This window comes from Notamacropus eugenii, chromosome 1, assembly GCF_028372415.1.
Source record: "Notamacropus eugenii isolate mMacEug1 chromosome 1, mMacEug1.pri_v2, whole genome shotgun sequence".
NCBI lineage: Eukaryota > Metazoa > Chordata > Mammalia > Diprotodontia > Macropodidae > Notamacropus > Notamacropus eugenii.
Window position 1 is genome coordinate 739,679,689 of NC_092872.1, and position 23,840 is coordinate 739,703,528.

The 23,840-nt window shown below is 44.3% G+C and overlaps 1 protein-coding gene across 12 annotated transcripts in view; it reads left to right on the forward strand.

Moving 5' to 3' along the window:
* Nucleotides 1-6,217: 6,217 nt before the first annotated feature.
* The window catches only part of ALMS1 (ALMS1 centrosome and basal body associated protein), a 146,890-nt gene continuing 129,267 nt past the window's right edge, over nt 6,218-23,840 (forward strand). For 10 of the 12 annotated variants that reach the window (XM_072629039.1, XM_072629101.1, XM_072629163.1 and 7 more), the window contains exon 1: nt 6,218-6,440. In XM_072629039.1, coding sequence (XP_072485140.1) covers nt 6,276-6,440 — 165 coding nt within the window. In that variant the 5' untranslated portion in view covers nt 6,218-6,275. Of the gene's footprint in view, nt 6,441-9,624; nt 9,966-23,840 lie in introns of those variants that run through there. The other 2 variants (XM_072629236.1, XM_072629311.1) reach the window with 2 other exon arrangements.

Sequence of the window (23,840 nt, forward strand, 5' to 3'; positions counted from 1 at the left end):
TGTTTGCATGTTGTTTCCCCCATCAGACTGTGAGTTTTCTGAGAGCAAGGGCTGTCTTTAGCTTATCTTTATATCCCTGGCATTTATCACAGTCCCTGCCACATAGCTGTGCGATCCTGGGCAAGTCGCTTCACTCTGTTTGCCTCGGTTTCCTCATCAGAACTGAAGAAGTAAATGGGGAACCACTCTAGTGTCTCTGCCAAGAAAATCCCAAATGGGGTCAAGAAGAGTTGGACATGACTGAAATGACTGAACAACAACAAAATCACTGAACACATTTGTATAGCACTTTAAGGTTTGCAAAGTAGTCTAGACCCAGATCTCTACCCACTGAGCCACCTAGCTGCCTCCTAGGGCTGAGAGATGGTTGGAGGTAAATGTATTCTCAGATGAAAGAATAGGTCAATTTCTTTTTCACTTTATTCTGTTTACAATAAAGTGTGATTTCCAATTCTCTGAATATATTGGGAAGTGACCTGAAAGAATTGAATCTATTAGTGGGGGCTATAAGCAACCTATGTTGTTGTTCAGTCTTTGTTGCCTCATGTGGGGACTTCTTGGCCAAGATATTGGAGTTGGTTTGCCTTCCCTTCTCTAGTTCATTCTACAGATGAGGAAACTGAGACAAACAGGGTGAAGTGACTTCCCCAGGGTCACACAGTTAATAAGTATCTGAGGTCAGACTTGAACTCACAAAGAGGAGTCTTCCTGACTTCAGCCTTGGCTCTGTCCACAGTGCCACTGAACTGCACATAAGTTAGGTGTAGATAACAGATTTTATATTTTTTAATTTTCTGCAAGATTTAATTTCTTAGATTAAATTCGGACTCAGCAAGTGATAAAGTTAATTGAAAATGCTTTAAAAGTGCCCTTGAAGCACTGTGGGCTTGAGTTAGGGGAGCAGCTAAGGTGATTGCAGCCTGAGCATCCTAGGGTAGACCATGGAGATACTGAAGATTCTTAGGAAAATACTATGTTAGACAGAAAACCTGACAAGGCCTAGATTGGTGGCTCACATAGAGCATTACCAGGTGGATAATTCAAATGTTAAATTCAGCTAATGAAATTCCTTTGCTGGATAATTGACACTGAGACACATCGTCATTCCATAAACTTCAGGAAATACAAACCAGACAATACAGATGGAAGGAACTTTCTCATTGGGAGCAAGGTAACAGTTCAACCAAGAGAAAGAGACTCAGATCTCACCCAAAGAGAAATTCTCTAGTGTAGCAAGCCATGAAGAGAAACATTATCAAGATTCTCCATGTTGGTTTCTTCCCAGTCTTTTTCTCCCTTTCTTGACATGAGGACAGGCACCGGAAATCTTCTCTCTCGAGGATGGAAGGCAGAAGGTCCCAAAGACATTGAAGAGGGGTCTTTCTTCTCTACCTTTCTTGACATGCCCAGTCTCACCTCTTGTGCAGGGAAAGGGCATTGATGGTCACTAATGAGGAGAGAATCCCGTACCAGTGGGCTTGGGTGATATATGTATTCTTCCGAGAAAGGGTCCGTAAGTTTCACCAGACTACTCAAGAGATCCATGAGATGAAAAAGGTTTCACAACTCTTGGTCTCAATCAACTCTTATACTACCAAGGAAGAAACTGAGTCTGATGAAGGTTAAAGACTTGCTGAAGTTCACAAAGGTGGCAACAGTCAGGATTCCAACTCAAGCCCTCCGATGGCCCATCTGGAGGCACATTATGAAGTGCCTACTGTAAGGGCAGCTAGGTGGCAAAGTAGATAGAGCATAGAGCCTGAGTTAAAAATGTGTGACCCTGGGCAAGTCATTTCACCCTGCTTGCCTCAGTTTCCTCATTTGTAAAATGAGTTGGAGAAGGAAATGGCAAACTACTCCAGTATCTCTGCCAAGAAAACCCCAGATGGGGTCATGAAGAGTCCGAAATGACTGAACAGCAGCAACTGTGGGCCAGGCATTGTGCTAAGAGACAAAAGACAATCCCTGCCCTCAAGGAGCTCAAGGAGCTTTTTTTGCAAATCTGCTTCACATGCTGAAAATATGCTGTCTTCTTATGTAGTAAATAGCCATCAATAGTCAGTGAACATTAAGTGCCTACTATGTGCCTCACATTGTGCTAACCACTGGGGACACAAATAGGAAAAAGAAATGTCCCTTCTGCCCTCAAGGAGCCCACAATCTTATGAAAGTAGACAGTGCAAAGAAGAAAGTGTAACAGGAGGGAAGGTGTGGGGGAGGGGAGGAGAGGGGCTGGTGGAGAAATCGAAGATGTCCAGACTGAGGGCACCCCCAAGATGTTTCAGGACTCTGCTCAAGGGCCATTTCTTACAAGAAGTGTTTCTAGAATGCCCTGCTGTTCCTGCCGTGTCTTCAAAGCATCTTGTATGTAATGGGACTGGTGGATGAGAGATACTTCAGGGTATGGGTGAGATCTCGTCCTGAAGGCTGGAAGATGTGTTCAAATTCTTTTTTTTTTTTTTTTATTAATTATTTGTTTTCAGTTTTCTACAATCACTTTCATATATCTTAGAATTTTCCCCCCCTCCCTCTCCCTCCTTTCCCCGCTCCCTCCCCGAGACAGCATGCAGTCTTATATAGGTTCTACACATACATTCTTGTTAAATACATTTTCACCTTGGTCAAATTGCACAGAAGAATTAAAATGAATGGGAGAAACCATAAAAAAACAAAACAAAACAAAACACAAGAGAAAATGATCTGCTTCTATCTGTGATCCAACTTCATAGTTCTTTCTCTGGATGTGGAAGGCATTTTGCCTCGAGTCCATTGGGAATTTTTTAGGTCCTTGCATTGCTGTGAAGGGCTAAATCTACCAGAAAAATTCCTCACACACTATTGCTGTGTACAAAGTTCTCCTGGTTCTGCTCCTTTCACTCAGCATCAGGTCATATAAGTCTTTCCAGGCCTCTCTGAAGTCTTCCTGTTCATCATTTCTTATAGCGCAAAAGTATTCCATTACATTCATATACCACAACTTGTTCAGCCATTCCCCAATTGATGGGCATCTCTTTGAGTTCCAGTTCTTGGCTACCACAAAGAGAGCTGCTATAAATATTTTTGTACATGTGGGACCTTTCCCCATTTTTATGATCTCTTTGGGATACAGTCCTAGAAGTGATACTGCTGGGTGAAAGGGTGTGCACATTTTTGTAACCCTTTGGGAATAGTTCCAAATTGCTCTCCGGAATGGTTGGAGCAGCTCACAGTTCCATCAACAATCACTTAGTGTTCCAGCTGTCCCACAACTTTTCCAACATTTATCATCTTCCTGTTTTGCCATGTTAGCCAATCTGATAGGTGTGATGTGGTACCTCAGAGTTGTTTTGATTTGAAGCTCTCTAATCAATAGAGATTTAGAGCATTTTTTTCATATGACTATAGATAGCTTTTTTCTTCCTCTGAAAACTTCCTGTTCATATCTTTTGACCATTTATCAACTGGGGAATGACTTGTATTCTTGTACATTTGACTCAGTTCTCTCTATATTTCAGAAATGAGGTCTTTATCACCGACACTAGTTGCAAAAATTCTTTCCCAGTTTTCTGCTTCCCTCCTAATCTTGGTTGCATTGGGTTTGTTTATGCAAAACCTTTTCAATTTAATGTAATCAAAATTATCTATTTTGCACTTCATAAGGTTCCCTATCTCTTGTTTGGTCAAAAATTTCTCCATTCTCCATAAATTTGGCAAATACACTATTCCTTGCTCCCCTAATTTGTTTATAGCATCAGTCTTTATACCTAGATCATGTATCCATTTGGACTTTATTCTTGTGTATGGTGTCAGAAATTGGTCTACGCTCAAATTCTGATTCTGACACGTACTCCCTTTGTAACTCTGAGCAAGTCTCTCAGGGCCCTGGGCAACTCTAAATTCAGAAAAGGTACCAATCTGCATTGGTAGTTTCCTCATCCAGGAGGTCTCTCCTTATCCCTTCTCTATGTCTCTCCTGGGGTCCAATATAGATATTCTCCTTGAGGACAGAGACTTCCTTTTCCCTTCCCTTCCCTTCTCTTCCCTTCCCTTCCCTTTCCCTTCCTTTCCTTTTCTTCCTCCCTCTTTTCTCTCTCTCTCTCTCTCTCTCTGTCTCTCTGTCTCTGTCTCTGTCCCCCCCCCCCCCCCCCCCCGTCTTTACATGCCCACAGACTTGTTCTATATGAGAAGTTATTGTGGAGAGCCATCATCCCCTAGCCCCCCTATTCCTCATCACAACCAGTGACCAGAAATTGCTGGCCAGTTTCTAGCAATAGGTAGACAGGCACAGGAGCCTTGGAAGCAGCAGCACCTTTCAGACCACATTACAGGGTTTAAGCCCTCCCGTCTAACCTGGATCAATGGATTAGTGAACTAATTAATTTTCTTTCCTCAAGTTTCTTCCCATTCTAGTTCATTCTCCACATAATCACCTAAATGATTTTCTATATCATCTTACCAGGTTGTGCACGCCACCCCACCCCCCAACTCCAGTGGGTCCCTAATAACCCTGGGATAAAATATGTCCACAAGTCCTTCGTTGTTTAACTATCTCTCTAGACTGGTCCATTCTTATCTTTCTTCTCTCTTCTGAGCTCCATGAACTCTGGGACCCAGCTGGGCACCGACCTACCTGTTGCTCCTTGAACACCTGCCTCCTAGGGGTTTGGGGAGGATCAAATTAGATTTTTTTTAGGGGCGGGTCTGGATTTGTAATTTCACTCTAGGCAGGTTACTCCCTGGGAGAGTATCTTTCTAGCAACCGAACGGAACAACAGCTTTTCTTCTTTTTGCTCTAGGGAGTTGCCTGGGGCACTCAGGAGTTAATTAACTTTCCTTGGCTTAGTTGGGGACCAGTCCCGGGAGGAAAAGGAAAATGGCCCTGGACACCCTTGGCAACCTCTCTGCCAGCATTCATTTTAATGAACATTTTCTACAGGGCAGGGGAGGGGAGGTGGGGAACCATGATCAACCTTCCAAGAGCCCCGGCTGGTAAGCTTGAAAGGCAGTCTTTGGACCCTGGTCTCAAATTACCCTATTATATTAATGTACAGAGAGAGACTGGGGCAGCCGCGCAGTGGATAGAATCAGGAAGACCTGAGTTCAAATTCGGCCTCAGACACTTACCAGCTGTGTGATCCCGGGCAAGTGTGCCTCAGTTTCCTCACCTGTAAAATGAGCTGGAGAAGGCAATGGCCAGAGCTCCAGTATCTTTGCCCAGAAAACCCCAAATGGAGTAAAGGAGAGTTGGGCGGGGCTGAACAACTTGCTGACATGACCCTGGCGATCCTTGCCACCACCCTGAGGGAGGGGCGATGATGACCCTCATTTTACAGATGAGGAAACCGAGGCAGAGAGCACTGGCACTTGCCCAAGGTTCCACACAGCTAGTGCGTCTCTGAGGCTGGATTTGAGCTCGGGTCCCTGGATGGCCCGCCCAGCTCCATCCTCCTAAAGGTGCCTAGGCGGTGCCAGGCTTCTCCCCGTGAGCCCCCGCCCCGTGTCCTCCGGGAGCGCGCAGTGTCTCGGGGAGGAGAACGTGCAAACGACGCTCTCGGAGGCCCTGGATGGCCCGGCTCCGTCCTCCTAAAGGTGCCTAGGCGGTGCCAGGCTTCTCCCCGTGAGCCCCCGCCCCGTGTCCTCCGGGAGCGCGCAGTGTCTCGGGGAGGAGAACGTGCAAACGACGCTCTCGGAGGCCCTGGATGGCCCGGCTCCGTCCTCCTAAAGGTGCCTAGGCGGTGCCAGGCTTCTCCCCGTGAGCCCCCCGCGTCCCTGTCCTCCGGGAGCGCAACGACGCTCTCGGAGGCCCTGGAGATGGCCCGGCTCCATCCTCCTAAAGGTGCCTGGGTGATGGAGATGGGGCCGCACACGAGACCCTAGATCCGGGGGATCGAGGGAGCGGGAGGCGCAGAGCGTCCTAGCACGGGGCTCCATTGCACTAGCAATGATCTTGAGGGCCCAGCGGCCCCAAGCGGTGTTCTTACGCGGGAGGCTTCTCCTGCAGCTCGGCTCCCCAGGTGAGGGGCGGGGCCTGAGTCTGCCCTAGTTTTCAGGCCGTAGGCCGGCTGCCGGACTCCCTCCCTCGCTCTACTTACATCCTCCTATTACGCATGCGCGCCTTCCCCCACCCCTTTGCCCTTCCGCGGACGCGGCGTCCTTAGCAACGCCGACGCCTGCGCAGACTCGTCTGCAGCGCGGCGCGAGGCAGGGGCGGGGCGCGCGAGGGGGAGCCGAGTGCGCCTGCTCGGGGAGCCAACGGTCGGCCGTCGCCGTGGTTCTAGGGTAAGAGAGGCGCCAACATGGAGCCTCCGGCGCCGGGTCCGGGCCTAGGAGCGGGAGAACGGGCTCGGGGGGAGGAGGCTGCGGAGACGGCGGAGCAGCGGCGGCAGCGGCCCGGTGAGCGGCCGCCCGAGAAGGAGGAGGAGGAGCAGGCGGCAGCGGGGCCGCCCGGGGGGGAGCGAGGGGTGAGTAGTGGTGGCGGCCCGGCCGCGGGCGTCCTCGGCGGGGTCCTGGGGGGCCGCCGGACCGCGCCCCTTCCCGCGCCTCGTGCAGCCGCTCCGTGCGGGGGGACCCCGGGCGGGGGCGGGGCACGCATCTGAACGCCGCGCCCCGCCTTCCCCCGAGCGTTCTGGGCCCCCAGCCTCGGCCCCGCGGGCGCGGACCTCCCGGGGGCCTCCTCTGCCCCGAGGTTGGGCCAGGCCGGGTCAGGGAGGCTTCGGAGGCGTTCGCGGGGGTCCCGTCCGTCGGTCCGCCCGTCCCTCCAGGCTGCCCGGCCCTCCCCCGCCCCCGTTTGTCCCGGGCGGCCCGGACCCCCCCCTGGCCCAAGTCCGGAGCCTCGGCCCCCACGGCCCCCACGGCCCCCACGGCCCGCCGGGCCGAGGAGGAAACGCCGAGCCGCGCGTGGCCGGCTTGGCCCCCCGAGCCCGGGGGAGCCCCGGCGGCCGTCCCCCCGCGGGGCGCTCGGGGCCCGTCTAGGCCACGGGCGGAGGAGCAGGGTCGGGGACGGTCCGGGAGAGCGCGGCCCTGGCCCCGGCCCCGGGCCCTGAGAGTGTCATGGTCACGGGGGCTGATGGGGCGCCCGGAGAATCAGCCGTGCGGTCGGCGGGCACCGCGTGAGGTCCCTGCGGGGAGGGGGCGTTGGGAAGGGGCTGCGGCCTTGGAGGTGGTGGGAGCCCCGGGTCTGCACGCTAGGAAGGCTAATTCGGTGCCTGAGCGAGCACGGACCCGAGGTAAGAACGCCAGGTGTGAGGGTCATGGACGACCCTTGTGCCAGCGTGGTGGCAGCGTCTCAGGAGAGAAGGTGGCATGGACAAGATGCTAGGAAAGTTGGCAGGGGCACCGTGAGGAGGCAAAGGACAGTGACGGGAAGTGGGAAAGGGCGGGAGCCTTGAAGGGGGGAGGTGATGGACCCCGCTTGGGCGTGCTGAGTTTCAGATGTCTGCTGGACATCCAGCTCCAGATGTCCGAAAGGCAGCCGAAAATCCGTGAGGAGCCCAGCAGAGAGGGATTGGGGACTCATGGGCAGAGCTGGTGGTGAAATCCATGGCGGCTGGAGATCTCCAAGCGATAGAGGGAGAAGAGGGCCTGTGACCTGCAGGAGGGTCCAGCAAGGAGACGGCAGGAGCGGTCAGAGAGGTAGGGGGAGGACCGGGAGAGAGACAGGCTGCAGAGAGCTCAAGGAGGATGAGCCGAGAAATGGCCATGATTTGGCCTTGCAGCTTTGGGGAGAGCAGCTCGTCCCCCAAGCAGCTTACATCCTCCCGATTAGTTAAGTGCCAGCCACTGCCCACACCGGGTGTGGAGTCAGGGCACCTTGGCTTCCCAGGCTGACTGCCACTTAGAATCAGTGGCCATCATTTCTCTGTCATAGATGTGCGCGCTGGCGGCGTGGCTTGTACTGCTGTTTCTGGCTTTAAATCTGTGATCTCTGCCCACACACAGCTGCCCCTGAGAGCTTTATGGGTATGCTCACCAGTGTGTCCGGTGTCTGTGGGTACACTAGGAGTATAGAACAGGCTTCTGGTGCTCAGGGAGCTGGCAGTCTTTGTCAGAGATATCAGACAGTGAAGTAACAGTGTCAGGACGTACATAATTAAATGCCAAATGCCCTCAGTTACAGAAGATTCCTGCTGGCCGAATGGTGACGGAGAAAGCCCTAAATAAACATTTTCTGTGTTGTAGTGTATTTTTAGTTATTTTGTTAAACATTTCCTAGTTTGACACCTCTGTTCTAGATATTTAGAGAGGGGAGTGCAAGAGGCTTGTATAATTGGAGGATCGTGAACCAGGTCAGTGGGGAAGCAGGAAGGAAAAGAAGTGGAAGTCGAGGCCTGGGGGTGGAAATCAGCATGGTGAACGTCAGGAACTGTCAAGAGACTAGCTTGTTTGGAGCAGAAGGTTCACATTGGAAAGTGACAGATGGTAGGAGGCACTTAGGGGCCTCATCTGATAGAACTCTGGCCTGGAATCAGGAAGACCTTAGTTCAGATGTGACCTCAGACACTTTGGTGTGTGACCTTGGGCAAGCCTCTTGACCTTTGTATGCCTCAGTTTCCTCATCTGTAAAATGGGGATGATAATAGTACCTACCTTTCATGGTGGTTGTGAGGATCAGTGAGGTAACATTTGTAAGGTGCTTTGCAAACCTTAAAACTCTATGTAAATGCCGGCTATCACTGTTACTATTGTTATTATTGGAGGTTGAAATCATGGAGGGATTTGGAAATACGGCCAAGAAGTTTGGACTTGGTTCTAAGTGCAGTGAAAATCCTTTAAAGATGTTTGAGAAGGGGCTTGACATGTAGTCACAGGAGTGCAGACTGGATTTTTTTGGGGGGGAGGTGGGATGGGTAGGGTAGGGTGGAAACTCTTGAAGAAGACATTATGTTGGAGAGGGGAGGATGGAGGTAGGATCTGCTATACACATAGTGAGCCCTAATCTACTTCCTTCACTTATATCCCTGACCATAAATTCCCCATCTCTTTACTGTGTGTGTGTGTGCCTGTCTAGTTAGGTTTTTGAGAACAAGGATGCTGTCTCTTTTTTGTGCATTTCAGCCTTGCCTCAGGGTGGAAGGATGAGATGCATTTCAGATGGCTAGGCAGGCAGCTTGCGGCTTTCTGCTGGATATATTTAATCGGAATTTTTCTTGAATAAAATGTAAAGAACTGTGATTTAATAATAGTAACGATTGTTCCTTTGGTTGGACATTTAAAACTAAAGTACAAGATTGTATTGGTTTTATATTATTATGTTTGCTTTGAATATTTAAGATATAGCTGATTGTTATTCCTCACAAATATTCTGCATCTTCTGAATTATCTTTAAGTGATTTCTGTGGAAATGATTATTTAATGATTGTTTAGCAAATGATAGTTCTTGGCGGTCTGTTGCACCTGTGGAGTCTCTTTCAGCTCTGAAGCTATGATCCTATCATAGATTTATTGATGGTGACGGTTGTATCTTCAATGGGTGGAAAAGCATGTACCTCCAAATTAAAAATGGATTATTTGTAGTAAAAGGAAGTATCCTAATTCGAGACATGGCTTTTTTTTTTTTAAAGCATTGTATTTCAAAGAACCTAGTTTTTTTAGACATTTAGTACCTCAGTTTTCCTAACACATTTTCTTTCTCTTTCTGTTTTTCTCTTTCACATTTCTTTGTCTCTGTTTCTGTCTCCCTTCTGTCTGCTTTTCTCTGTCTTTCTGTCTCTGTTGCTTTCTTGCTTTGTTGATGTCATTAGTGACAATTGTGTCTTTTAAAAACAATCAGTTCCTTTTCTGCTTCTTATTCCAGGCATCAGTGAAAAAGAGCAGTGAGAGGCATGGACAGATTTGGGAAGTCCATTTTCACTTGAGAGTTGTGACTAATGTAGACGTATGTGACTGGAAGAGGAGAAATTAATCAGTTCTTAAAGCACCTTTCATTCTAATATCCATCTAAAAGTTTCCCCCTGTCATTCTTTATTTGTTTGTACATCAGCTGAGAGGTAAGTCATCAGGTTTTTCCCTTTAATTGTTGATAGAGATGATTTTAAAACAGGTAGAAAAAAATAGATTTTACTGTTCAGTAAAATAGAACACATTCATTGGTCAGTCAACCAGTAGTCATGTAGTAAACACCTACTCTGTGCTTAATAGGACTTTTATAGGTGGAGGGACTAAGGAGGGGAAGGGAGCAGGGAGAAGAGGTATAAATAAAGGCATAGCTAGGCATTGAGCATGTAGCTCTTTGAAAGGAAAATATTTGGAGTATGGGTGAATACTGAGGGCTAGTCAAAGAGTGTTTCAGTGTCTTTGGGACAGCATTCTGAAGAGTTTAAAATGGTCCCTAATTTTCTGTCCTCTGCTTGGTGCCTTCCCACATAGCCAGAAAATCTGGTAAACCATTAACTTGCACTTCTTGGGGAGTAAATCCAGTTAAAAAAAGGCTGACTTTATTTGAATGGAAGAATAAAAATGGTTGCTTCACAGTTCATCAGTAATGCTGGAATTGTGTGTGAAACTTTCAGTTAAAGACATTCTTGTAAAGTGAGCTCCAGAGTAACCATCCTCTGCTCAGCTGGACCAGGTGTTTTTCTCACATACACAGCAGTTTACTTCATAATCATTTACAAGATGTAATTGCTTTAATGTAACTGGTGATCTCTTTGTCCTTCCTCATCATAATTCACGCTTACCTGCTCCTTTCCATGACTAATTTTGGGCAGGCTGTAGCAGTTAATGATAGAAAGACATGTAAGACAGGCCTGTGTCCAGGAGAAGTTTACTGTTTGATAGAAGGAGTTAGGATATACCCTTAGAAAAATAAGTGACAGCACCTGGAATCATGTTAGGTGCCCCCGTCTGGTGTTAGAGAAAGTTTGGTGGTGGTGGAGGAGGAGGAGGAGTTAAGCAGCTGATGACTAGCAGTCTCTCTTAACCTCCACCATAGCCCTTTCTTTCCTCCAGGTGGCCAGCTTCTGGAAAGGGTGGTTGGAAGCAACCTAGGACATAATGGAGATACAAGGAGACAATTTAGAGAGTAGAACCAGGTTGAAACTTGAGGAGAGCCTGGGATCCCCAGCACCGAAACTGTCAGTGGGAAGAAACTGGAAGGTTGGACAATAGGGAAGTTCCATCTCCAAGAAGGAGGGGAATCAACATTCTCACAGAAAGCCTTTTCAAGAGATTTGGGGCAGACACATTGAAGGGTTTTATCAGATGGTGGCCTGTATGAGAGGACTTGAGGCATATCCCTTATCCCAGATTCTCAGGGACTTTGGCCTTGGCCTTTGTCTGTCTCAATTCCTTATCCTGGGAAGAGAGCCCAGGACACAGGGCTTTCTCTAGTGACAAAGATTTTCTGGAGCTTATTTTGTGTTAGGGGAGGTGTCAGTTTAAGTTGGAACCAACCACAAAGGAAAAGATGAGGAACTCTCACATCAGTGCCTGAAAACTCACCTTAAAAAAACCAAAAATACCACAAAATGAGGAGCTGGGCCTCAGCTGTAGAAAGTGATAGAGGATCTTAATAACAAATCAATAGAACATATCATCTTGGCACTTCTTCCCATTTTCTAGATCTGAAAGGGACTTAACAGGTCTCAAAGCTCAGAGAAGTGGTCACATAGGATCTGAACTTGGGGTCTTTGACATTTCATTCTGTTCTCTGCTGCTTCGCATAAGGAAAGGCCATGAGAGCAAAAGTGACTACTCAGTGCTGGCGCCATGATGAGACCCATGGGAAGTGCATGTGGCCCTGTGGAAGGGCCCAGTTGACTCTAGAATGGAGGATGAGTTCAGACATGGACTTCCGACTCCTCCTCTGTAACCAGTCTTTTCTCTTTGTATTAGACTTTCTGATACACAGCTCTGATCAGATCACAGCGTTCCAGTGGTTCCCTGTTGCTGATCAAATATGATTCAGACTCAGCTGCAAATCCAAGGTCAATCAATCATGTATTTATTTAGCACCTACTGTATGCCAAGTGTGTCAGCCACTGCAAATACAAAGAAAAATGAAACAAGAAACCTACTTTCTACTGGGAAAGACTGTTCAAAGTTTGTACAAGATAGCTAGGGCAATGAGAACTCTTGAAGTGGGGGAATTGGGAGCAGTGGCACATTGGAGCTGGTGCTCACACTGATTCTTGACAGAAGCCTGGGTTTTTGCTGTTAGAGCCAGTCTGACTGCGGTCTCCCTTTCCAGGCTTACCTCAAACTATCCTCACTCAGAACTTTATGCTACAGCCAAACTGAACTCTTGGGACCTCTCCCTTTTTGGTTATGATATTTTCCAGGATCTAAGGTCCATTGCAAAGGTTAGTTCTTTCTCTCCCTTGATCCCTTCACCTTACAGTGATCTCTCTTTCCTTGAGATTCTCAAAGCACTTGGTTTGTGCCTGTGTTGTGCACTCATGCCATTTTGTAGGATAATTGTGTTTTATGTTCCCTACTAGATTGGGAGCATTTTTAAAAAAAATTTATTTAAGTTTTCAACATTTATATCCACAAAATTTTTAGTTCCAAACTTTCTCCCCATTTCTCCCCTCCCCCACCCCAAAACGCCAAGCATTCTAATTACCCCTATCACCAATCTGCCCTCTCTTCTAACATCTCTCCCTTCTCTTATCCCTATCTTCTCTTTTGTCCTGTAGGGCCAGATAAATTTCTATGCCCCATTACCTGTATTTCTTATTTCCTAGTTGTATGCAAGAACAATACTCAGCAGTTGTTCCTAAAACTTTGAGTTCCAACTTCTCTTCCTCCCTCCCTCCCCACCCATCCCCATTGGGAAGGCAAGCAATTCAATATAGCCCATATCTGAGTAGTTTTGCAAATGACTTCCATAATAGTCATATTGTGTAAGACTAACTATATTTCCCTCCATCCTATCCTGCCCCCCATTTCTTCTCTTCTCTCTATTGACCTTGTCCCTCCCCAAGTGTTGACTTCTAATTGCTCCCACCTCCCATTGCCCTCTCTTCCATCATCCCCCCCACCCTGCTTATCCCCTTCTCTCCCACTTTAGTATTTTGTAAGATAGGTTTTCATACCAAAATGAGTGTGCATTTTATTCTTTGAGTCAGATGTGATGAGAGTAAGTTTCATGTTTTCTCTCTTACCTGCTCCTTATTTCCTCCACTGAGTCTTTTGCTTGCCTCTTTTATGAGAGATAATTTGCCCCATTCCAATTCTGCCTTTCTGCTCCCAATATATTCCTCTCTCACCTCTTAATTTCATTTTTTTTAGATATGATCCCATCCTATTCAGTTCACCGTGTGTGTGTGTGTGTGTGTGTGTGTGTGTGTGTGTGTGTGTGTATGTGTGTAATCCCACCAACTCTCCAGATACTGAAAAAAATTTCAAGAGTTACAAATATTGTCTTTCCATGTAGGAATGTAAACAGTTCAACTTTAGTAAGTCCCTTATGATTTGTCTTTACTGTTTACCTTTTCATGCTTCTCTTGATTCTTGTGTTTGAAAGTCAAATTTTCTTTTCAGCACTGGTCTTTTCATCAAGAGTGGAAAGTCCTCAATTTCATTGAAAGACCATTTTTTCCCCTGAAGTATTATACTCAGTTTTGCTGGGTAGGTGATTCTTGGTTTTAGTCTTAGTTCCTTTGACTTCTGGAATATCATATTCCACGCCCTTTGATCCCTTAATGTAGAAGTTGCTAGATCTTGTGTTATCCTGATTGTATTTCCACAGTACTTGAATTGTTTCTTTCTAGCTGCTTGTAATATTTTCTCCTTGACCACAGAACTCTGGAATTTGGCCACAGTGTTCCTAGGAGTTTCTCTTTTTGGATCTCTTTCAGGAGGTGATTGGTGGATTCTTTCAATATTTATTTTGTCCCCTGGTTCTAGAATATCAGGGCAGTTTTCCTTGATAATTTCATGAAGGATGATGTCTAGGTTCTTTTTTTGATCATGTCTTTCAGGTAGTGATTGGGGCATTTTTGAGAGCCAGCCTCTATAACAGTGTGTGTATTAGAGAATGTTCATGTTTGTTGGTTTGAATTATACAGACAATTCCTTATTTTGTCTGATTTATTTAAAGTGTTACGTTGAACCTGCAAATCCACCATAGGAGGTTGCCCATGAAATCTTTCTAGGTTTTGTGATTCCTAGCAGTAGTGATAATTATGTGGAGTTTTTCATAAGAGATTTTCATCTGAATAGTTTATATTTTTAAAGAAATTTCATGGGAAACACAGATTTAGAAAAGGAAGTGACCCTGTCATTTGGTAAAGGAGGGGAGAGCTCGGGTGCCACACTGATATCCAGGGAGTTCTGAAAGGTCTGGGGCCACCTTTGTGGGATGGAATGGACAAGAATCCTGTGGGATGAGAAGTTGCTGATGGTCCCTATCAGAGGGAATAGCCACCCTGAGGTGTTCATAGAAATCACTGAAGTAAAGAAGTCAGGCAATGAGTGTTTTTGGTCCTTAAGGATTTCTTAACATTCATCTAGTTTGTGAAACACTTTCCCTACAACAACCCTGTGAGGCAGACAACATACGGAGTATCATTCCCGTTTTACTGGTGGGGAATCAGAGGCTGATAGAGATTAAATAGATTATAGGTTGTCAGATCTGGGATTTGAAACTAAATTCTAAAATTTCAATTCTAGTGTCTTTCTACAACGTGCTATGTTGCCTTACGTAACTGGACCCTACTTTGATAGGGTCCAAGAGAATATATACCTTTCTATAACCTGTAGGATTCTAGTAAATATGAATATTTGGGCAATACAGTTGTGGATAGTTTTCAGAGGTCTTGGAGTTTATTGTAATTTTATTTTATCTGTGAAGCACCAATATGATTGCTTCCTAACTAAGAGGTGTTTGTTTTGCAAAAAAAGTTTTGTAATTCTGGAATGACATGGGCTGTACATAACAATTAGGGAAATCCGAATGTTAAATGAGAATGTATCTCTAGAGCACTCACTGCCTGGTACATAGTAGTCATTTAATACATGCTTCTTCCTTTCCCCTTGAAATTTAAATATGGCTTAATTAAAGGAGGTAGTCTGCAGCTTAGGCTAGAGGTCTTCCATGAAACAAGCTGGCATTGATTTGAATTGGGCAGAACAAGAGATCCAGTCAGTACTTATTGATACCTTTTTGCCTTTTTCTTTGAAAATGTTAGTCAAGGCCTTTAATTATGCTCTGTCTCCATTAATTAGCTAAGCCTTGCATGATACTTTTCATCCTCGGATTACAAAGTGATTTACAAAAACACCCTGACTTTGGCAGTTGGCACAGAATACTTAGCTGAGTCCCAAACCACAAAGAGTTTTATAGGTGAATGTCTACAATGTTGACACAGCCAGAAGCAAACAGGCAGTGGTGATCAGGTGAAAGGTGCCCCTTCAAGACTTCAAGAAACGTTCTGTTCCAGCCACGGCTTTCAGGTGGCCTTAAAGAGCCCCCAGATCTTTATTCTAATGCTTTTAAATAATGTCTGGCAAAAATGTACTGAACTGAGTATTTGTATTTAGCTGAAAGCCTGTGATGTTTTCTGATCAACCTTCCTTGAATTTTTAACCTCCAGATTGGCTTACTGTAGAATTGTAGTTCTTGTACTTCTAAGCCCCAGGCATAGGATCCATCTGGATTGGGGACTTTATCATAAAGAGCACATTTTACTCCTATAGTACACCATGTACCGGCTGCTTCCTTGCTTTTGAATGTAATTCTAGGTGTTGACATTAATCTCTGAAGCCCTTTGTGGTTTGGGACTCCAGTTACTTTAGAGATCTGCCTGGCAAAGATCGGATAACAATCCTGGCGATAGGGAAGGAAGAGAAAACAATCTCCAGGGAGGATGGGAACAAAAAAGCTAGGTCTTCTGTGCACGTTTTGTTTTTTTTTTTTAAATGACTGCGTTAAAAGTGATTCAAAATTGGGCTGTTAGATAACCTCAGAAAACTGAGCTTCCTTCAGGATATTGTGTGAATGAAACTAAAATTCTCCTTGGAGGAGAAAAAAATGGAAATGAAAGGCTGTTAACATATTATTTACCTATATTGAGTAAATTGATTCTGAGCATGTTATTTTTTCTTTTCTTCTTTTTTTTTTTTTTTTAGCATGTTTACTTTCAGGGATTTTTCCCCCCTGAAGTCTTTTGATTGATTTGTTTTAAATTTTTTCCTTAGGGATGTCATTGCTTGTGCTTTCTTTGGGGATGCCATTGTTTCACGTGCTTGATCCTGTGTGATAAATACTTGAGTCTGGGAAGATATAGAGGATGAATACTTAGAGTCTTCAGTTTGGCAGATTCAAATCCTTTGGCTGCCTTCTTCATCAGTGAAGTAACAGAAGCAAGTTTTTCTTATGGAAAATGGGTTCAGTGTGACAAGGAAAAGCCCCATCGCTTCTACCCAGCAGTGCTTTTCCTTGGTAGGCATTACAGGAAACTGATGTGCTATTGCCTACATAATTGAAATTTTGAAAGATCTGGATTTTTCTCTTTAATTTTTCTAACTCCATAGCACAAAAATGCTTTTGAGATAGTTATTCCAGTTTTGGAATTTCTGAGTTGTGTTCATAATTATTTGGCTTATACTGTGCTAGGATCCAGTGACAAGTTCTAGCAATTCATCTTTTTATCTTTTGTTTTATGAAAAACAACCGTTTTTATAATGTTTATGCGGGAACAGGACTTTGAGATCACAGTGTGTCAGTGTTAGAGGGCTCATAGTTTAATACCTTCGTTTTACAGATGAAAAACCTGAAACTGAGAGGTTTTTGCTAGTGTGGTTCATTCATTCTCTCATTCCACTTTCATTTTTAATCACTCATAATAAAAACAAAAAATATAAACACGATGAGTAAAGATAATAAATACAAGAAAGCATAGTTAATAATATATTTTAAGATAAAGTCAAGGTGTGCCCCGCAGGGGTTTTTCTGTATGGTTTTGTGGCCCTGTTTCTATCTGAGTTTGGACAACACTCACTGTAGTGACACAGCTGTCACTGTAGGTGATAGGTGATGGGGGCCTAATGGTTAGCTCTGGTTGTGTGAGAGGAAAGGAGGAGGAGGTTGTCTGAGAGGTCTGTGGAAGTAATCAATAGCACTTGGTGACTGATTGGAGGTGGAGAACGAGGAAGAGGGAAGAAAAAAATGTGATTGAGGACTGTCAAGGTCATTCCATTAAGAAGGGTGCCCTGGGCATCGATTTAACAAGTTCTTTTGGACCCATGTTCTTGAATTTGTAATGAAACCAAACTTTTGTCACATTGAATATTCACTTGAGATTGGATGAGCTATTTTCCTAAGTTTAGCCTGGGTTGTGAAGAGTAGGTTTTCAGTGCAGTTTATTTCAGGCAGATTTCCAGGCCATGTTCCCTTCTCATCACACTGTAGGGGGCGAGCTCTTCAGGCCTGGATTTTTGCCTTTCTTCCTATTCCTAGTGTGCATAGTACTTGGCACTCAACAAGTGCTTATTAAATGCTTGTGACTGAGCTTTGTTTGTGTGGATCTCTCAAATACATTTCTTAACCATTAGTGACTTGTGGTATGTACAAGGGGGAATTTCTGTAATTCAGTAACAATTCTGCTTCTCATTTCAATATGTTTATCAGATTTCATCACTCCTTCAGCATGGACAAGACTTCCCTGCCCACTGGAAGGAAAAAATCCCTAGAACATTCTTCTGAGTGGATGTGTTATAGTTTGAGGAAGGTGTCCAAATCTTACAGGCTCACTTTAAATGAAAAGATGATGTTTTTAAGCTCATTGTTAGGGGTTTGGGGAGAGAGGATTTTAGTAAAGTTCAGAACATGACCTGGAGAGCAAAGGGCTTTGGGATCTGGTGGAAGGACTCGGACTGGGGAGGAGGAAGAAGAGGGACAAGAGAAGGAGGAGGAAGGAAACTTGTTGTGCTGGGTCTTAATGGCCAGCGGACAGCTGCAGGGTGGTTTTGACATGAGACAAAAAACTCTTGCTTATGATAGCTCTCTGAAAAGGTGATGGCATGCCTGGGGAGGCAGGTGATGCCTTCACTCGAGGGCTGCCAGTCCTTTGGATGACCTCTTGTCAGCATTGTTCCAGGTGGGGCACCTTACGGCTCCGATTCTATGCGACAAGGCTGTCAGGCTGGTGGGGAGCTTTGGAGAAAGCCTTTTGAGTAGGCTTCCCCCTTTGGAGGCCTTTCCTATCCTTAGTCCCTAATCCCTGCCCCACCCTCTCAATACCCTAGTAAAAAATAAGCATGGTTAAGCAAAACCAAGCTGCATGATGGTCAAATCTTATTTTAGACCTCTTTTTTTCTTCTCTTGGTCAGGGCACACAAAGCTCGCTCCACCATTAGTTGTGGTTTTACTGCGTCGTTCAGAGTTCTTAAGCTTTTCATAATTTTGTAGTCATTGTATGCTTTGTTCTCCCAGTTTTGCTCACCTCACTCTGCATCAGTTCATACCAGTCTTCCCAGTTTCCTTATATCCTTTTTATCATTCTTTTACTGTGCAATATTCCATTATGTTTGTGCACTTTAATTTGTTCATTCATTTCCCAGTTGAAGGTCACCTCTCAAGTTTCCTGCTCTTTGTTGCAACACAGAAATGTTGCATAGAGTATTTTGTACGTATGGGTCCATTTCCTTTATCTTTGGCTACTTTTGGAGTAAGTGTATACCCAGTACACAGGTATCACTGGGTCAGAGGGTTTGCACAGTTTAGTTACTTTTTGGGCATTGTGGGAAACAAAGGAAGGCGTTCTATTTCCCAGGGTCAAAATTCCTCCCAGCGTTGAGTGGGGACAGTTAATCAGAGTTGTGACCTAGCATTAGCATGGTCAGGTAAAAGGTCAGAAATTTATAAGAGACAGCAAAGAGTTAAATTTGCACAAAATTGCTAGCTCCTAAAGTTACTGAATAAGTCAGATAAGGAAGTTAGCGAATTGTAGGTGGCCCAACCAATCAGAAAATTGGCATTCTGCATCATGAGTCCTTTAGGGTTATCTTGGCTCATTGTACTGTCATAGTAGCCAAGTCTTTCACAGTTGATCATCACTGAAATGTTGCTATTACTGTGCGTCGTTATCTGTCGGTTCTTTTCACTTTACCTTTCGTCAGTTCATAGAGTTTGCGGAGATCTTCCCAGGTTTTCCTGAAACCTCCCTGCCCCCCACTTCCATTTCTTAAAGTACAATAGTGTTACGTTGCAGTCATATGCTGCAGCTTGTTCAGCCGTTTCCCAACTAATGAGCAGCTCCTTGATGTTAAATTCTTTGTCACCAAGAAGAGCTGCTGTAAATGTTTTGTATATATAGGTCCTTTTCCTTGTTCTTTGATGTCTTTGAGTTACTGTTCTAGTGGTGGCGTTGCTGGATCAAAAGGTATGTTTTGATTGTTATGTTTGATAGCCCTTTGCGCGTGGTTCTAAATTGTTCTCCAGAACGGTTGGACCAGTTCACAACTCCACTGACAGTGCATTAGATACCTATAGCCTCATCCTCACTGGCGTTTGTCATTTCTGATACGTGTGAGGTGGTGCCTTGGAGTTGTTTTAGTTTACATTTCTCTAATCAGTGATTTAGAACATTTTTTCATATGACTAGATAGCCTTGATTTCTTCTCCTGAAAACTGCCTGTTCATATCCTTTGACCATTTTTCAGTTGGTGAATGACTCTTATTTTTATATATTTGAGAAATGAGGCCTTTTTCAGAGAAGCTTGCCCTTCAGCGTTTTTGATATGACTTTATTGTCTGTGGTACCTTTTAGCAAAATGTAGTTTCCCTGATTATCTCTTTTAATTATTTCTATTTTTGCTTTTGCTTTATGGGATCATGATTGCTATACCTGTCTTTTACTCCAGCTGAAGCATAATGGATTCTGCTCTAGCCCTTTGTTTTAATTCTGCGTATGTCTTTCTGTTTCAAATGTGTCTCTTGTAGGTAACATATTATTGGATTCTGGTCTATCCGCTTGAGGCCACAGGTTCCCCACCCCCTGTTTCAAGCATTCTACTCCTTTAACATAGAAGTTGCTAAATCTTGTATGAGCCTGACTGTGGCTCCATGATATTTGAATTGTTTTTTTCTGGTTGCTTGCAATATTTTCTCTTTCCAGAGGTCCTTGATTATAACATTTCTGGGAGTTTTCATTTTGGGATCTCTTTAAGGAGGTTATTGGTAGATTCTTTCAGTTTCTGTTTTACCCTCTGGTTCTAAGATAATTGGGAAGTTTTCCTTTATAATTTATTGAAATATGTCTAGGTTATGTTTTTGATCTTGGCTTTCATGTAGGCCAATAATTCTTAAATTATCTCTTCTCATTCTGTTTGCCAGGTCAGTTGTTTTTCTGATGAGATATTTCACGTTTTCTTCTATTTTTTCATTCTTTTGACTTTGTTTTATTTTTTACTGTTTGATGTCTCAATCTTCCATCTGCCTAATTCTAATTTTTAAGGAATTATTTTTTTCAGTGAGCTTTTGTATCTCTTTCCATTTGGTCTAGCCTGCTTTTTAAGAAGTTCTTTTCTTTAGTGCATTTTTGTACCTTTGTAACCATTTGGCCAATTCTATTTTTTAAGGTGTTATTTTCTAAAGTGTGTGTGTGTATGCATTTATATTATACTTCTATTAATAATTTTCTTCATCACTCATTTCTTTTCCCAACTTTACCTCTAATATTCTCATCTTTTTTTTAACCTCTTCCAGTAATTCTTGTTGGCCTTGGGTCCAATTAGCATTTTTCTTTGACGCTTTGCTTGTAGCTATTTTCGCATTTGTCTTCTGAGTTTATGATCAGGTTCTGTTTTTGTTATTTGCTTATTTTTCTGGCCTCTATCTTGACTTTGAATTTTATGTTCAACCCCCACTTGAGGGTGGGGGGAGGCATTGTCCTAAGCTTCAGGATCTTTTGTGTTGCTGTTTTCAGAGCCAGTTCTGGAGGTCTGCACATTTTCAGTTCTTCCAGGGTAGTATATTCCCAGCAGAGGTGTGGTCACTGCTATCTTGGTCTGTGCTCTGATCTTTACCCTGCAGCCACACGTGCTAGCGTTTCTCTTGACCCTGGAATGGCAGCCCAAAACTGTGGATGAGAAGTAGAGTTGCCAGTCATTGCCAGCTGCCTCCATTGCCAGCACAGCATCCCTTGTATGCTCTTTCTTAACAGTTGTCTTACCTCTTTATTGTCTCTGGGCTGAGAATTCCTCAAATTGCTGCCACTGCTGCTGCCCAGCAGCATTCAACGCCCATTGCTGGTGCTCCTGTTGTGCCTTGGGCCTGTGCCCACCTCTGTGTTACAGATCTGTCCTGTGGATCTCATAAGTTGTCACAGGCTGAAAAATGTCTCCCTCTGACCTTTGTTGACTCTGCTGCTCCAATCTTTGATGGGACATTATTTTAAAGTTATTTGGAGGGAAATGTTGCAGGAGAGCTAGCTGAGTTACTGCCTGTTCTCTGTCATCTTGGTTCTGCCCCAGTTACCTCCTTGTTGATCTCTTCCCTCCTGAGTCCAATTGGAATTCTTAAAAGACAGGTTGCTCCCCTCTTCAGAAATTTGAGTAGCTCTCTCTTGCCCCAAGACGAAGACAGAATGTTGAGGTTGATGTTTAAGGCCTGTACCATTTGGCTCTTGCCTCCCTTTATTTCGTGCTGCTCTGCTTTTTGCATTCTCTGTTTCAGTATAATTGACATGCTAGCTGGTGCTTCCCATCTATAACATTGTCTCCCTGGTCTGCAGAGTGCCATAGTCCTCTCCAGAAACCTTTCCCTGTGTCCGGAATGGCTTCCTTTATCTTGCTACTCTCTGAGGGCCTGCCTTGCCTCATTGTAGGTAGTGTCTGTCCATCTGTCTCTCCCCCACTTTGAGACTTGCTTGGCATCTCCTTGGCATTGATTGGACATCTATTTATTAACTCTTCCCCCTCCAGCCCCCAAGTGTAAGCTGGCCCAAGGCACATTTATTTGAGTTACTGTCTTTTGTATCCCTAGCACCTGGCACAATGCTTTACTTGTAGGGACAGGGGCTAGACCTTGGATTTCATTCCTACAGGGAATTTCCAGGTGAAGAAACTCCCTTGACTAATTCAGCTTGGAAACTTTCTTTTCATCTTTTTTAGTTGGAGAGAGTTGCCCAGAACTCTTTTTCTTTGAGAGGACAAGTGGCTTGCATGGCATTCATTATACAGCCAGTTGCATGTTAGAGACTAGATTTGAACCCATGTCTTGAATCTTCAAGGCCAGCTCTCTCTCCTTCCTGCCATGCTGCCTCTTTCTGCTTGGTACATACTAGGCACCTAATATATGTTTATTGACCTGAGCTGAATTGGTTTCTTGTCCTTCAATAAAAATTTCAGTGCCTTTTTATAATCTGTGGGGTGGTTGTTTGGGAGGATATATTTCCTACCCCCTGAGGAGTTTTACAGGCTATTGAAGATTCCCTTCCTTAGTTGTTTGTATGATTGTGTGCTTATAAGAGAAGAAGCAGGTAAAAATTCTTTACCTTTGTTTTGAAAAGTTAGGATGCTGTTTTTTAGAAAAGGAATCTGATCAGTTGGTGAAGTGCATACTTTTTTCTTCCATTAGACCTGGTATTGTTCCCACTTAAAAAAAATTTAGAGTATATTTCCATTTCAGAGCATAGGAGTAGATGAGAAGGATTGATTCAGATGGTTGTGCTTCATGGGTCTGGAACATAAGAGTGAGTATAATTATAGTACAGTGTCATGGCCCTGTCCAACCAGGGATCAGTTGTCTAGTCTGACCTGTTTAAGTTTTTATTGCTAGTTGGTCACTAGGACTTGTCTTTGAACTTCCTGTTTGGGTATTTTTAACTAATTAAAAATTATCATCCATTATCAATATAATTTAAGTTGTACCTTCCCATATGTAATATTACAGAGTACTTCAAACTATTTTAAGTAATTTATTACTCCAGGCTACTAGCTTCTGATGACATATTGAGAAAATGTTGAGGGATGTTGGTTTAAGAAAAGGTGGAAAACACATGGGTTCAGGAAACCATGGATCTGTGAACTTGATGTCCATCATTAGTGAAATTAATTTGATTATTTGGCAGTTAGTTTGCATGCACTTAGAAAGGGAAGTGGTGATCCCTAGGATCTAGATCTTGCTAATTAAGACAGTCATGCCAAACTCACCTAGTTTCATTTTTTTTTAATAGGCAATTAAATAGGTAAAGAAAATGCAGTAGACAAATGTATCTGGATTTCAGCAAGGCTTTTGCCAAGTCCTTGATGCTGGAGAACTGTGGGCAGAGCAGTTGTGAAGTAAGATCGGTACTTGGGTGGATGAAGTTGTATGTGGAGGAGTGAGCTCCTTGCCCAGGGTGTCTTGTGTGCGTGGTGTCACAGGCCTGGCTGAAACTTCTAGCCTCCTGACTGTCATCATCCCTTACTTGGAGCAAGACCATCCTCCAGTAACACAAGGAAGGAGAACTAATACGTTGGGTGACTGCCCAAGGAGTGAGCAAAAGGAATTTATTTAAACAGTGGGAGGAGGGGATGCCAAGGGCTAAGTGTGAAGTCCTGGATAGGTTAAAGGGTAGGATGTGCTGACTAATGTCTGCTTGGCTTTGCTGTTGTTGAGTCTCCTGTCTGACTGCACCACCTAGCTGCTATGGCAGATGACTTTAAAAAAAAGGAACTCATTTTTTCCACCCATTTAATTACCTGTTATTTTTTGGGATCATTATTTTTCTCTTTCATGATCATATGACTTGTGTGAAAAGTGTAGGCACAGAGAGACCTAAGACTTAATGGTAAAGCCCAGCCTGGAGCTGATGGACCAGTATTGTTCAGTCTTTTGAACTCAATTGTACTTTGAATATTGAGACTCAGTCCTTTGTACGCTCTTACCTTGGATCTAGTTGTACTTGGAGTTTGTTTGGCTTCATCATATAATG